The 16,623-nt window shown below is 36.4% G+C and overlaps 1 protein-coding gene across 10 annotated transcripts in view; it reads left to right on the forward strand.

The window, feature by feature from the left end:
• Nucleotides 1–16,623, forward strand: part of AGBL3 (AGBL carboxypeptidase 3) — a 146,580-nt gene that overhangs the window by 92,320 nt on the left and 37,637 nt on the right. Inside the window, exon 16 of one of the 10 annotated variants that reach the window (XM_063642269.1) lies at nt 959–2,292. The exons of the other annotated variants lie outside the window; for them this stretch is intronic. Within the exon in view, the coding sequence (XP_063498339.1) occupies nt 959–1,023 (65 nt within the window). The 3' untranslated portion in view covers nt 1,024–2,292. Of the gene's footprint in view, nt 1–958; nt 2,293–16,623 lie in introns of those variants that run through there. 10 annotated transcript variants of the gene reach the window in all.

Below are 16,623 nucleotides of genomic sequence, written 5' to 3' on the forward strand. Positions count from 1 at the left end.
ATCAGTTTGTCACATGCCTCTTAATTTTATGTACCCTGCATGCTTTTTGATGTGCATTTAAATTTCATGCATTCACATTCAATTCTTTTTGCAATTTAGATAATAAAAGCAGTGAAAATAAATCTAACTCTATTCTACATTTTATCTCAAAAAAAAAAAAAAAAAAAAAAGAATCTCTTTTTCTCTATCTTAACTACCATCATTACCATCATTCTTTTCAGATTCTTATCATCATCCACTTACCAGGAGTTCTGTAGTTTTCTAGTCAGTCTCCCTGCCACCAATATTGTCATTCTAATTACACCCTTCATACTACCATCAAAGTGATTTAGCAGAAACACAAATCTGACTATGCAACCTCACCACCTAAAGCCTTTTAGTGATTCCCAGTCATCTAACAGGGGTTGGACTGACACTGCCCTAAGACTGGCACTGCCTTTTCTTTAGGCTTTCTCTTTCTCATTTTAATTTCTTTTTACATTTAATTTTAAAATAATTTCAAGAATAGTAAAAAAACTTTCTCTCTCTATTAATCAATCTATCTTTTTTCCCATTATCCATTCTCTAAGAAAAAGAACATTCTTTTACATTAAACTCAGGAAATTCAACTTGATACAACACTATTTTGTATCATATATAATTCAGTTTTGCCAAATATATCAATAGTGTTCTTCAGAGCAAACTTACTATCTAATTCAAGGTGTAATACGGGATCATGAATTGCGTTGAATTATCATATTTCTTTATTCTCCTAATTTGGAACATTGGCTCAGCCTTTCTTTGTCATTCACAACACTGTCATTTTTAAAGATTATTGGCAAGTTGTCTTATAGAATATCTGGTTTTAAAATTTTAGTGAACAAAAGAATTACCAAAAGAGTTTATGTAAATCTCAGCTTCTGACCGAGTAGGTCTTTGATGTCACCCCTTAATTTGTATTGTTTATGTGGGATTTCAGATAATTCTGGCATTGATGACCTGCAGACCACACTTTGCAAGTTACCACTATGGGGGCCACAGTGAAAATTGGTTGGAGGCCAAGCAGTTGGGGCCCAGCCCATCCAAACCTTTTTCATCTTGAATAGCTTTCTTACGTAATTTTCTTTCAATAATGGTCTATTACTCAAAATTTTTTCCTTTTACTATTATTTTTAATTGACATAATAATTGTGCCAAACCTATTTCATCCTGAATAGTTTTCTTATGCAATGTTTCTTTCAATAATGGTCTATAACTCGAAATTTTTTCCTTTTATTATTATTTTTAGTTGATGTAATAATTGTACATATGGGGTACAGTGTGATATTTTGATACATGTATACAATGTATAATGATCAAATTGAGGTAATTAGCACCACCTCAAACAGTTATCATTTCTTTGTGTTTGGTACATTCAAAATCTACTCTCCTAGCTATTTGAAAATACACAATAAATTGTTAATTATACTCACCCTATAGTTTTATGGAACACTAGTCCCTATTCCTCCTATGTAGCTGTAATTAGTATCTGTTAAGCAACCTTCGACTATCCTTTCCATCCCTCTATCCTTCTCTGCTTCTATTAACCACTATTCTATACTCTCTACTTCTATGAGATCAACATTTTAAGCTTCTACATATGAATGAGAACATGCAGTATTTATCTTCCTGTGGCTGGCTTATTTCACTTAACATAATGTCCTCCAAGCTCATCAGTGTTGCCACAAATGACAGAATTTTGTTCTTTTTTATGGTTAAATACTATTCTATTGTGTATATATACCATATTTTCTTTATCATTTCATCTGTTGATGGACACTTAGGTTGATTCTGTATCTTGGCTGTTGTGAATAGTGCTGCAATGACCATGAGAGTGCAGATATCTCTTTGACATACTGATTTCCTTCTTTTTGGATATATACCCAGTAGTGGGATTGCTGTATCATATAGTAGTTCTGTTTTTAGTTTTCTGGGTAAGCTCCTTATTATTCTCCATAATGACTGTACAAATTTGCATTCCCACCAGAAGTGTGCAGGGATTCCTTTTTCTCTACATCCTCTCCAATACTTGTTATCTTTTATCTTTTTGATAATAGCTATTCTAACAGATATGAGACCATATCTCCTTGTGGTTTTAATTTGCATTTCTCTGATGATTAGTGCTGTTGGGCATTGTTCCATATACCTGTTGGCCATTTGTATGTCTTCTTTTCAGAGATGTCTATTCAGCTCATTTGCCCATTTTTAAAGTAGGTTATTTTTGTTTGTTTGTTTATTTTTGCTATTGAGGTAAGTCCCTTATATATTCTGGATATTAATCCCTTGTTAGATAGTTTGCAAATGTTTTCTCCCATTCTGCAGGTTATCTCGTCACTCTGTTGATTGTTTCCTTTGCTGTGCAAAAGATTTTCAGTTTGATAGAATTCCATTTGCCTATATTTGCTTTAGTTGCCTGGGCTTTTGAGGTCTTCTCCATAAAATCTTTCATCAGACCAATGTCCTGAAGCATTTCCCTTGTGTTTTCTTCTGGTAGTTTCATAGTTTGGGGTCTTACATTTAAGTTCTTAGTCCATTTTGAATTGACCTTTTCTATGGTGAGAGATAGGAGTCCAGTTTCATTTTTCTGTATATTGATATCTAGCTCTCCTGGCACAGTTTATTGAAGAGATTATCATTCCCCTATGAATGTTCTTGGCACCTTTGTCAAATATCAGTTGTCTGTAAATAAGTAGATTTATTTTGGGGTTTTCTGTTCTGTCTCATTGGTCTACATATCTGTTTTTATGTTTTTAACCATTCTGGTTTGATTACTATTGCCTTCATTTTGAAGTCTGGTAGTGTGATGCCTCTAGCTTTATTCCTTTTGCTCAGGATTTGCTTTTGCTATTTGGGGTCTTCTGTGGTTCTGCACAAATTTTAGGATTGTTTTTTCCATTTCTGTGAAGAATGTTGTTGGTATTTTGATAGGGAGTGCATTGAATCAACAGATAACTTTGGATAGTATGGATATTTTCACAATATTAAGTCTTCCAATCCATGAACATGAGATGTCTATTTGTATCCTCCTTAATTTTTTTCATCAGTGTTTTATAGTTTTCCTTGTAGAGATATTTCACCTCTTTGGCTAAATTTATTCCTACATATTATTTTTTGTAGCTATTGTAAATGGGATTGTTTTTCTTGATTTCTTGTTTTGATGGTTTGTTCTTGGGATATAGAAACACCACTGATCTTTGTATGTTGGTTTTGTATCCAACTTTACTAAATTTATCAGTTCTAGGAGTATTTGATAGAGCCTTTAGGGTTTTCTGTATGTAAGATCATGTCATCTGCAAACAGGGACAATTTGACTTCTTTCCAATTTGGATGCCCTTTATTTCTTTCTCTTGCGTATTTGCTTTGGCCAGAACTTGCATTACTATGTTGAACAAAAGTAAGCATCATTATCTTGTCCCACATCTTAGGGGAAAAGCTTTCAACTTTTCCTCATTCAGCATGACATTGGGTGTGGTTTGTCTTGCATGGCCTTTATTGTGTTGAGGTACATTCCTTCCATATCTTATTTGGTGAGAGTTTTTGTCAGAAAAAGATGTTTTTGTGACAAATGCTTTTTCTGCATATATTGTGACAAATGCTTTTTCTGCATATATTGAGATGATCATAGGGTTTTTTTCCTCCATCCTGTTGATGTGATGTATCCCATTTATTAATGTATCACATTTATTAATGTGTGTATATTGATTCATCCTGGCATCCCTCGGATGAATCCCACTTGATCATGGTGAATAATTTTTTTCAATGTGCTGCTGGGTTTAGGAGATTTGGTTTGTTAGTATTTTTTTGAGGACTTTTACATCTTTATTTATCAAGAACATATGCCAATAGGTTTCTTTTGTTGTTGTTGTTGTGTCCTTGTCTGGTTGATACCAAGGTAATATTAGTCACACAGAATAAGTTTGGAAGAATTTCCTCATCTTCAATTTTCTAAAAGAGTTTGAGAAGAACTGGTATTTGTTCTTCTTGAAATGTTTGGTAGAATTCTGCAGTGATGTAATCAAGTCCTGGGGTTTTCTTCAATGGAAGACTATTTATTACAGATTCAATCATTACTCATAATTGGTCTGTTTGGGTTTTCTATTTCTTCTTTGCTTGATCTTAGTAGTTTGTACATGTCTAGAAATTTATTCATTTCTGCTAAGTTTCCTAATTTGTTGGAGTACAGTTGTTTGTAATAGTCTCCAATGATCCTTGTATTTCTGTGGTATCAGTTGTAACGTCTTCTTCGTTCTGATTTTATTTGGGTCTTTTCTTTTTTTCTCTTGGTTATTCTAGCTAATGGTTTGTTGATTTTATCTTTCAAAAAAAACCAACTTTTCGTTTCATTGATCTTTTATAATTTTTAATCTCAATTTCATTTATTCTACTCTGATCTTTATTATTTCTTTCCTTCTACTAATTTTTGGTTTGGTTTGTTCTTGCTTTTCTAGTTCCTTGTGGCACATAATTAGGTTGTTTATTTGAAATCTTTCTACTTTTTGGATATAGGCATTTATTGCTATAAACTTTCCTCTTAGTGCTGCTTTTGCTGTATCCCATAGGTTTTGGTATGTTGTGTTTCTATTTACATTGGTTTCAATACATTTTTTAATTTCTTTTTTACTGTCTTCAGCAGTTATTCAGAAGTATGTTGTCTAATTTCCATGTAACTATACAATTTTGAAAGTTCTTCTTGTTATTGACTTCTAGTTTCATTCCATTGTGGTCCAAAAAGATATTTGATATTATTTCAGTTCTTTTAAATTTCTTGAAAATTATTTTGTTCCCTAACATAAGTCTTAGAGGATGTTCCATGTGCTGATGGAAGGAATGTGTATTCTGTACCTGTTGGATGAAATGTTCTGTAAATGTTTATTAGGTTCATTTGTTCTAAAGTGCAGTTTAAGTTCAATGTTTCTTTTTTATTTTCTGATTAGATGATCTGTCCAGTGATGACAGTGATGTGTTAAAGTCCTCTTTGATATTATTATATCAAATTCTATCTCTCCCTTTAGATCTAATAATGTTTGCTTTATGTTTCTGGGTGCTCCAGTGTGGGGTGCATATGTATTCACAATCATTATATCTTCTTATCGAGTTGATCCTTTATCCTTATAACCTTCTTTGTCTCTTTACAGTTTTTGACTTAAAGTCTGTTTTATCTGATATAAATATAGATACTTCCACTCATTTTTGGTTTCTGTTTGTGTGGAATATTTTTTCCATCCCTTCAGTTCAGCCTAAATATGTCTTTATTGTGAAGCAAGTTTCCTGTAGGAGCATATAGTTGGTTTTTAAAATCCATTCAGACAGTCTATATCTTTTAAGTGGGGAATTTAATTCACTTACATTTAAGGTTTTTATTAATAGGTGAGGACATACTCCTATCATTTTGTTGTTTTCTGGTTGTTTTGTACGTCCATTGATCCTTTCCTTCTCTCTTGTTGTTTATCATTGTCATTTAATGGTTTTCTGTACTGATAAGGTTTAATTCTTTTCTCTCTTCTGTGTATCTGTTCTACCAGTGAGTTTTATACTTTTATATGTTTTAATGATAGTGATTATTATCTTTTTCCTTCCAAATGTAGTATTCCCTAGATTATTTCTTGTAAGACCAGTCTAGTTGTGATAAATTACTTCAGTTTTTGCTTGTCTATGACAGACTTTATTTCTCTCATGTCTGAAGGATAGCTTTGCTGGGTCTCATATTCTTGACTGGCATTTTTTTTTCATTCTGCACTTTGAATTTATCATCCCATTCTCCTCTAGCCTGTAAAGTTTCTGCAAAGAAATCTGCTGTTAGTCTAATGATGATTCCCTTGTGTGTGACTTGATGCTTTTCTCTTGCTGTTTTTAGAATTTTTTGTTCTTGACTTTTGACAATATGACTGTAATGTGTCTTGGTGAGGACCGTTTTCCAGTTGAGTCTATTTGGGAAACTTTGAGTTTCCTGGATCTGGATCTCATATGTCTCCCCAGACTTGGGAAGTTTTCAGCTATTATTTCAAGAAATTGGTTTTCTACACCTTTCCCTTCTCTTCTCCTTCTCGAACTCCCATGATATGAATATTTGTTTGCTTAATGGTATCCCATATGTCTTGCAGGTTTTCTTCACTGTTTCTCATTCTTTTTTTTTCCTCTGAGTATTTCAGACTACCTGTCTTTTAAGTTCAGAGATTCTTTCTTCTGCTTAAGTCTGCCATCAAAGCTCTTTATTGTAATTTTTATTTCATTCATTGAATGTTTCAGCTGTGATATTTCTTTTTATTATATCTATTTATGTTGAACTTCTTATTCACATTATGAACTGTTTTCCTAATTTCACTGAATTATCTGTCTGTATTTTCTTGTATCTCATTGAGTTTCCTCAATTTCTCATTGAATTCTTTTTCCAGCAATTTGTTGATTTCCTTTTCATGGGAGTCTGTTATTAGAAAGTTATTATGGCTCTTTAGTGGTGTCATATTTCCTTGCTTTTTAGTGTTGCTTGTGTCCCTGCATTGATGCCTGTGCATCTGGTGGAATGATTGTCCCTTCCAAACTTTCCAGAGTGGCTTTTGTAGGGAGACTTTCACCTGCAGTTGGGTTTCTGTGTGCCATTTGGGAAGGATGTGCTGACTTGTTTCTGGATAGGTGCAGTGGTATAGTCTCCATGAAGTTTCGTCTGTGTTCAACATAAGCAATAACTGTGGTTGCCTCAGTGGTATAGGCTATAGAGGTTTGTGGCAGCAGCAGCAAAGGTTGTTCATCTCTTCACTGTTAAGGGCTTTTGAGGTCTTCCTATTTTTGTTTTCCCCTTACTGGGGAGACTTAGCTGAAGAGATCCCTCTTGTTGTCAGGACTGATACAACCTACAAGCAGCTGCAGTGGTGTAGGGTTCCAGGTGCAGGTGTTTGGAGTGATTGTGGGACCAGGGTCTTAGACTCAAGGACTCATGAAACTATTGTGGTATCTAGGTCTTCCAGTGCATGTTCACTCTCTATGGCAGAGTTGGATGTAGGTTCCCCCACAGAGCCAGGATCTGTGAATCTGAGGCATCCCATGGGGCCAGGTTGTAGCTGTGATTCTACTCCTAAGCTGGACTCAGCACTGGCCTGACTCTGGGGAGGAAGGAGCACTCTGAAAGTTTGGGCCCAGCAGGCGGGATATGGCTGCAATTCAGGAACCTGAGGCAATAGGACTCAGTGATAACCCAGATTCCAGTGGATGAAGCACTGTGTAGTAGTGACTTTAGACCCTGGAATAGTGAGGGTCAGTATATCACAGACTCTGTGAAGCCAGGTGCATTGCCAGCAAGTACCCCAGAGTGGTGAAGTACAGCTGTCATCTGGGCCCTAGAGGGCCCAGCAGAGTAATGACTCCATTTTCCAGGGGTGGGGTATCTCAGCAGCTCAGACTCTAAGGGGCTAGTTCAACTCTAGGGAAACAGAATACTCTAGTTGTTTGGCCTGTAGGGTGGGGCGTCTCAGCTCAGCCACTCCTATTTCCTTGGGACACAGGGTACTACGTCAGCTCAGTCCTGGGATGCACAGCTGCTCAGCTCAACCAGGGCACTGATCCTCCAAGGGGAAATGTACTGCTACAGCTCAGGGCTGGGGGCTGTGACTATTCTGGGTGGCCCAGGCACCATTTCCCTGGGATGCAGGGCACTACTCCAGCTTAGGTACTGGGGTACGTGACCACTCTGAGTGACCAAGGCACCATTTCCTGGGATACAGGGTACTGCTTTAACTTAGGCACTGGGGAGGCATGACTACACTGAGCAGCCAAGGTACTGTTTTCCCAGGAGGTAGGGTACCACCTAAGCTCCATCCTAAGGGTGAAAGGGGAGGGAGAGTGTAACAGCTTCATTTGAGTTTCAGAGAGCTCAGTTTGAGGATGTTGGACCACCAGCCCTGAGGTGTTTCCATAGCAGCCTAGTCTCAGGGATGAAGGGGAGCTATAGCTACTCACCCCTGGTACAAGACATACTTCTGCTGTAGTTCCAGTTCCAAGATGACAGCTCCTTCTCTGGGGGGAGCACAGCTAGTGGAGTCCAGGCAGCTCCTTCAGCTGTGAGGAAGGACTGTGCCTGTAAGGAATGCAGGGGACCCCAGTGGTGAAGTCAATAGGCATCCAATGTGTTGATGGAGGTTGCTGGGATCCTCTTGCTTTCTCTTCCTTGCTGTAGGAAGAAGTTCCTCCTGATTCCCAGCTGATCGTGGTTGGAGGATGGGGTGGTAGAGTCCTGGTGTTTCCTTCCATTTTCTATATGGCCTTCCCTAGTTTCTGCACTCACCAGGGTTTCTGTTACTCCTCTCATGCACTCTGGTGCTCTCCCTTAGTTATTTTCATTAAAACATATAGTTGCCCCTGAGTATATGTGGGGGATTTGTTCCAGGACCCGCATGTATACCAAAATCTACACATACTCAAGTCCCACAGTCAGCCCTGTACCCACATTTTCAAAAAATTGACCCTTGATATACATGGGTTTCACATCCTTTGAATACAGTATTTTTGATTATGTTTGGTTGAAAAATATCTGTGTATAAGTGGATCCACACAGTTCAAACCTGTGTTGTTCACAGATCAAGTGTAATTGTTTATTCATTGTTCTTTTTGAGGGCTGTGAACTAAGGTCTTCTAGTCAGCCATCTTGCTGACATTGCTCTGAGAAATAAAATTTTTTTTTTACAACTTCTAGCTGCAGCATAGAAATCAAGTTCTCTAACATGACATGAAAGACTTCCAGTGATCCTCTGACCCTGACATTTACAAAGATGATCTTGTTGCCTCAACATATATCAGTCTTCTCACCTCCTTGCTTCTGCTCATACTGACTTCACTGCCTGAAATATACTTCTCCCTCTCTTCAACTAGACTAGCTACTCATCATTTAAGGCATAAGCACCAAGGTTTAATAAGATTCAAACAGTTCCTTAAAATAAGAGTGAGATAGATTGAGTCACAGTTATGCACAAGTTGGTCTGCAGGCTCAGAGCAGTGAATCTAATCCACCTGGAAATCTGCGAGAATGATTTCTTAAAGAATTTAATCCTTAAATCATGATGTAGTCTTAACTGAGAAGTTAGGCATGTAGGGTGGAGAGGAAAATCACTTCCTTGACTTCTTAAAAGACTATTGTCAATGGTTCTGTGATCTTATATGTAAATGCTTTCCTTACTTGTAATGTAATATATCTGGGATGGAGAGAACTCATTCAGAGCCTTACGATTTCTCTCATCTCTTCCAATATTTATTCTCCTCTTTCCAGTTAGAGGAAAACTCTGTTTAATAGAAAAGAGGAAAGTAACTTACGAGCTGAGGAACTCTGCTCTTTGTCATCCATAAGTATTACAAAATAATTCCAGAAGTATAAATCTGAACATTCATTGGTATATTTTTATTCTGAATATAGCTACATAAAATTTTGTTGTCAACATTTTTTTCAAATCTTAGTTTATTTGAGGTTTAATCATCCTGAAACTATTCTATGGTTTATCCACTCTCTTACATTCAACCTTTGTTACATAATCTTTCCATTGTTGTTCATGTTATTTTAAAAATCTGATGTTTCTCTGCTTCCCAGAAGTCCCAACTTGTAATAGTAAGTGGTTGTGCTAGATACTTGGGTACAATGGGAAATAAAATATAACAGAGTGGGTGACAAGTAAATAGACATAGTAATATGAAACAAATACTACTTATTGTGTTATGGGGTTTCATCAGAGTTGTTTGTGGGTAGGAGCAAATCAGTAAAGGTTTCTCAGAAAAGGTAATTGTTAAGATTTCAAGCACCAAATAAATTGAACTTTTTTTTTAACCAACTTCTATATCTATTAAGAATTAGAATGAAAAAGTAAGACAAAATACTAGCAAACCAAAAGGGATTATACACAATGACCAAATAGGATTTATCCCAGAAATGCAAGGTTAGTTTAACATATGAAATTATGAAAATTAAACAATATAATATACCATGTTAATAGAATATAAAGAAAAAGGCATACGGTCATCTCAACAGATACAGAAAAAGTATCTGGCAAAATCCAACGTTCTTTCATGATTAAAAAAGAGACACTCAACAAATTAGGAAAGATAGAATCTTTCTCTACCAAAAAAAAAAAAAAGCCATCTTCAAAAATCCTGCAGCTAATGTTATAGTTGGTAGTGCAAGACTAAATGCTTTTCTCCCTGAGACCTGGAACAAGACAGGGATATTCACTCTCAACACTTCTATTCAACATTATAATGAAGGCTTAGGCCGGGCAATAAGGCAAGAAAAAAAATACAGGGCATCCAAATTAGAAAGAAAAAAGTGAAGCCATCTCTATTTGTAGGATATATGTTCTTGTATATAGAAAATCTGAAGGAACACACACACACATCCACACGCCACACTATTAGCACTAATAAATGAGTTCAGCAAGGTTGCAGGATAAAAGATCAATAGGCAAAAATCAGTTGTAATGAATGAACTGTATGGTATGTGAATTACATCTCAAAAACCTGTTATAAAAATCAATTGTACCTCTATACACTAGCAGTGAACATTTAAAAAATGAAATTAAGAAAACAATTCCATTTACATTAGCATCAAGAAGAAAAAAATACTTAGGAATAAATTTTACAAAAGAAGTACAAGACTTATAAACTGAAAACTACAAAAAACACAGTTGAGCTATATTAAAGAAGCTCTAAATAAATGGCAAGATAACTCTGGTCATGGATCAGAAGATTTAATATTGCTAGATGGCAATACTCCTCAAATTGACAGATTCAGTGCAATCCCTATCAAAATGTCAGCTACCTTTTGTGCAGAAACTAACAAACCAAATCTGAAATTTATACGGAAATGCAAGGGACCCAGAATAACCAAAGCAATTTTGATAAAGAACAATGTTTGAGGATTCCTGATTTCAAAACTGACTACCAAGCTATAGTAATCAAGACTGTGTGGTACTGGCCTAAGGGTAAACATATAGATAAATGAAATAGGATTGAAAATATGTAAATAAACCTTTATATATATTTCAATTGATTTTTCAACAAAGATGCCAGGACAATTGGATGGGGAAAAAAATAGTCTTTTCAGCAAATGGTACTGGGAAAACTGGATATCCACATGCAAAGAATGAAGTTGGCCCTGTTCCTTATACCATACACTAAAAATAATAGAAAATGGATCATAGAAACAAATGTAGGAGTTTAAAACTACTCTTAGAAGAAAATATAGACTTACTATTTAAACAGATAGTAAGGGGCCTTCTCATTTTAGCTCCAACATGAATAATGCGTGAAAGTCAACATTCCTGTCCTTACAACAACAAAAAAAGCTGAACAAACTAAAAATCAGCAACTTATTGGATCCATCAGAGAACTGAGGCTGACAAGTAAACCACCACCCTGAAATCTGAAGAGACAGATGAATCCAGGGAGTCACTGCTGAGATCTGCTTGTCTGAGGCAGAAGCTGCTAGAATCATAAACTGGTAGGAACACTTAAACAGTGATTTTAACAAATTGCCAGAGGCTGAGTGCGCACTAGCTTGAAAGTGAGAAACTCCTGGTGGCCACAGTCTTGTATGGAGCTTCATTTTCATGGACTTATCTTCAGGAATCCCACCAGGTACTCATAGAGCCGAGAAAGACCTCTTAGTTGCTCTGGAAAGGGGAGAAGAAGAGTAAACACTGTGAAATACACCCAGAGCATTCTCCGTAACAAGGGCCTACTCTCTTAGGGTGTTAACTCTAAAAGGAGAAAATCAATAGGTTAGAGACAAATGAAGCATTTATTCATAATAGGAATTGCAACCTGGGTAGTAGTCAGAGACCATACCACCCAAGAGGAGCAAGAGGCCTTACATTTATAGGAATTTATTCAGATTACATAAGTTGTTTGTCAGATTTTTCATTGGTTTACCAAACAAAGAAGGCTTTAATCATTAGTAGAATGGTGCATTTGCATCAGTTGGCAAGGAAAAACTATATACAGAATCCCTTAAAGACTGGGATCAGTTTCCTTGTATTGTTGAGAGCACAGATGTTTGCAAAGGAACTTGGTTTTCATAGTTCCCTTGTTGGTCTCACAGTTCATCAGCAGTTCAACATGGAGTCAGTAGCCCAAGATAGAGTCACTGATGTTAAGCCTGGAACTCTGCTAAGTTCACAAGGTGAACAGACTTTACCAGAACCTTATCCTATTTTCAAGGAGGGATATTTCTGCACCTCCAGCCTCCTCTAGTCTTCCTGTCTCACTGGAGGGTTGGAGGAAGAAAAGCTAAGAAACCCTTACTAAGGTCACAGCCCAGGAACACAGGCCCACTTAGACTGAGATTTAAAAATAAGTTTATAGGATACTTCCTCTCCCCCATACCTTACCACCACACCAACATGACTCCAGTATAATAACAGTGGTTTACAGCTGATAAAGCAGCAAGAAAGACAGATTCTATCTGATAAGTCGTTCTTCGGAAATCCTAAAGACAACAGGAGAGACAAAAACAAATATCCTAGAGGAATTCCAAGCCTTTGATACCAGTGGCTACAGCAAACATTAAACAGTCCAATTCCTTGTCAGATTAATATAAAACCCCATAGTAAAGGCCTATTCACTTCAGTTTTTGTTACCCACTGTCCTGTGACCAACAAAAGATTTTAAAGCATTTTAAAAGGCAAGAAAATACAAAAGCCATATGTTATCTTTGCTTTCAGTTCCCCAAAATAGAAAACGGAAGCAACACTGTTTTTCGTGCTAATTGGATACATCATAGATTATCCACCATTCAAAGTCACTGTCACTTTTTTTCCCCTTGACTGCTGATGTTGGCAACCGTGATTTTTGCTGCTCACAATAATGAATCATCCAGGGGAGCATCACTCTGAGTAGACGGGGGGACTGAAGTGCAACTTAAGTGTGTTGCAATCTGGGGTGCTAACAATTAATCTTTGGACAGGACACGGTGGCTCACGCCTGTAATCCCAGCACTTTGGGAGGCTGAGGCAGGCAGATCACCTGAGGTCAGGAGTTCAAGATCAGCCTGGCCAACATGGTGAAACCCTATCTCTACTAAAACTACAAAAATCAGCTAGGTGTAGTAGCACATGCCTGTAGTCCCACTGAGGGAGGAGAGTAGAAACTGAGGCAGGAGAATTGCTTGAACCTGGGAGGCGGAGGTTGCAGTGAGCTGAGATCGTGCCACTGCACTCCAGCCTGGGTGACAGAGACAGACTCTATCTCTCTCTCAAAAAAAAAATTAATCTTTGACTTTACCTGTGAGTTAACTGTTTTGCTTACATTGAGATAGCACTAACTTAATTTCAGTGTTGTGAATATTGGGATCATGTTTCCTAAGAGTTCAGACAATGAAAAGAGAATGAGTATAATACCAATGCCAGCATGGCCCAAACGTCACCAAAAAAGAAAAAGAGGAAAGAAAGAAAGAGAGAGAGAGAGAAAGAAAGAAAGGAATGAAGAAAGGAAGAAAGAAAGAGAGAGAGAGAAGGAAGGGAGGGAGGGAGGAAGGAAGGAAAGAAAGAAGGAGAGATATATATGGCTATTCTTTTAATGACTGGTGGAAGAACATATACCACTAGGAAGATACCCAAAATAGAACATCATCAAAAAAGAAAAAGAGGGAAGAAAGAAGAAAGAAAGAAAGAAAGAAAGAAAGAAAGAAAGAAAGAAAGAAAGAAAGAAAGAAAGAAAGAAAGGAAGGAAGGAAAGAAAGAAGAAAGAAAGAAAGAAAGAAAGGAAGGAAAGAAAGAAGAAAGAAAGAAGAAAGGAAGGAAGGAAAGAAGGAAGGACATATATGGCTATTCTTTTAATGACTGGTGGAAGAACATATACAACTAGGAAGATACCCAAAATAGAGCATATGACAAAATATGCAGAAAAGAATCTGGGATTGTGCATCATAAAGGAAAGGATGTGAAAGCACATATGAAGACTGAATCTCAGGAGTCCTGGAAGAGACAAGCAAGTACTTCTAAATCAATTGAAAGTGTTTTTATGACCCAAGAAGATACCAATGCTCAGTTGAACATAATAGCTGGTGAATTCGCTTGGGCATACCACACAAATGAATGCTTATCACATCAACAAATGAATGCTTATCACATCATTCATTCCCTTGATTGCTTGATGAAACAAAGTAAAATTACATTTCCTGGTTCAAAGGTTACGACTAAAATATCCCATCGGTCAACAAAGGGAAAATTTTGTAAAAGATGTATTGGCCTCTTAAAGGGTAGAGCTCATTTTGTCAGATCTTACCAACAATAATGTTTTCTACAGTGTATCAAGTGATACACTGAATCATGGCAACAAAAGAAAAAATCCTCATGGCTTTTAGGTACTTTGATTCGAAAAGTGAGGTTTCAAATAATCTTGATTTCTATGAATATTTTAATGAAACCAAAGAAAACATAAAACCAAATATTGCTAGCTAATATTTTGTCCAAATACTAACTAGACTTTGCTCATCAATCTGCATTATTGGCAGTGAAAATGTAAATTTTGGCATGTTTCATTCAGTCTGTGAACTTCTTATCAAAGAAAATGAAAAGATCTTACCCACTAATTGTCTTCCACACGTTGTACTGTGAAGGGTATGATTTGCTAGCCTGTGACATTGAGGCTTTTGTAATAAAAGTTTGGGGTCACTTTTTAATTTCCTGAAAACATACAGAAGCACTGAATGAGACTTCTGACTTTATGGAAATGGAAGAATATATCCTCCTTAGACATGTACCTGAGTTATTTCATATTATATGTAGGTTGTGACAAAGACATGTATGGTAAAAAATGACATTTGGGAGGAAATAAGACTGACTCAGAACTCAAAAATATGTCACCAGAAAGGAGCACACAAGTTACACAGTACTAAAATTATAATTTATTTGTAATCTATGCTCAGTTTAAGTTCAGATTACCTCAGTGCTTTAAAAACATTTTCCCTGAGAAAGAGAAGTTTAACTTATAATGACATTCAATGTGCTTTATATAATCTATAAACAGGATATTTTAGATATGGAGACCCTACATGACAAATTTATAGATGCAAAGGGCCTAAATGACAAACAGCTAGTCTACCAAAATAGGTCTATAGATACAAAGTGAGTGGACAGTTTGGAAAAGCTGGAAACCAATTCCTACAAGTCTAAATACCCACTGTTGCTAATAAGTAAAGTATAAATACAGTCATCCCTTGGTATCATGGAAGATTGGTTCCAGGATCTCCTATAGATACCAAAATCTGCATATGCTCAAGTCCTGCTGTAAAATGGCATAGTGTTTGCATATAACCTATGCATATCCTCCAGTATGCTTTAAATCATCTCTAGATTACTTATAATACCTGACACAATGTGAATGCTATGTAAAAAGTTGTAAGACTGTATTGTTTAGGGAATGATGACAAGGAAAAAAGTCTGCACGTGTTTGGTACAGATGCATTTTTTTCCTAAATATTTTCCATCCTCAGTTGGTTAAATCCACGGATGTGGAGCCCACAAAAACAATGCCAACTGTATTCCATGCTGAAAACATTTTTGTTGACAGGATATCTAACTTGATGTCATTGCATTGGAATGATACCAGGAGCAGTGTAATGTGGGCTTGATAAGAGCAGATCTGAAAGTCAAAGGGAATTTGGCATTTAAGTGAGAATGCACTGTTTAATCACTGCATCAAAGAAAGATATCTCAAAGGCTGCAGGCAGTTCAGAGAAGTATTATTGGAAAAAGAAACAGGAAAAGCAAAAATATCCTACTTTATCATGGGACACTAAGAAATATGTCATTGTTAGTTTTTAATAAATATTTACATTGATCTTTTAAAAGGTCTTATCTATAACCTAAGAATATACAATAATAATATGACATATAAAACTTAAATATCCACTAAAGAGCTAAAATCTGTATCAGAGGAGAGAAACATTATAAAAATATTACTTTTCTCAGTAATGGGATGGCTGGGTCAAATGGTATTTCTAGTTCTAGATCCCTGAGGAATCGCCACACTGACTTCCACAATGGTTGAACTAGTTTACAGTCCCACCAACAGTGTAAAAGTGTTCCTATTTCTCCACATCCTCTCCAGCACCTGTTGTTTCCTGCTTTTTTAATGATGGCCATTCTAACTGGTGTGAGATGGTATCTCACTGTGGTTTTGATTTGCATTTCTCTGATGGCCAGTGATGATGAGCATTTCTTCATGTGTTTTTTGGCTGCATAAATGTCTTCTTTTGAGAAGTGTCTGTTCATGTCCTTTGCCCACTTTTTGATGGGGTTGTTTGTTTTTTTCTTGTAAATTTGTTTGAGTTCATTGTAGATTCTGGATATTAGCCCTTTGTCAGATGAGTAGGTTGCAAAAATTTTCTCCCATTCTGTAGGTTGCCTGTTCACTCTGATGGTAGTTTCTTTTGCTGTGCAGAAGCTCTTTAGTTTAATGAGATCCCATTTGTCAATTTTGGCTTTTGTTGCCATTGCTTTTGGTGTTTTAGACATGAAGTCCTTGACCACGCCTATGTCCTGAATGGTATTGCCTAGGTTTTCTTGTAGGATTTTAATGGTTTTAGGTCTAACATTTAAGTCTTTAATCCATCTTGAATTAATTTTTGTATAA

This window comes from Symphalangus syndactylus, chromosome 6 (assembly GCF_028878055.3).
Source record: "Symphalangus syndactylus isolate Jambi chromosome 6, NHGRI_mSymSyn1-v2.1_pri, whole genome shotgun sequence".
Classification (NCBI taxonomy): domain Eukaryota; kingdom Metazoa; phylum Chordata; class Mammalia; order Primates; family Hylobatidae; genus Symphalangus; species Symphalangus syndactylus.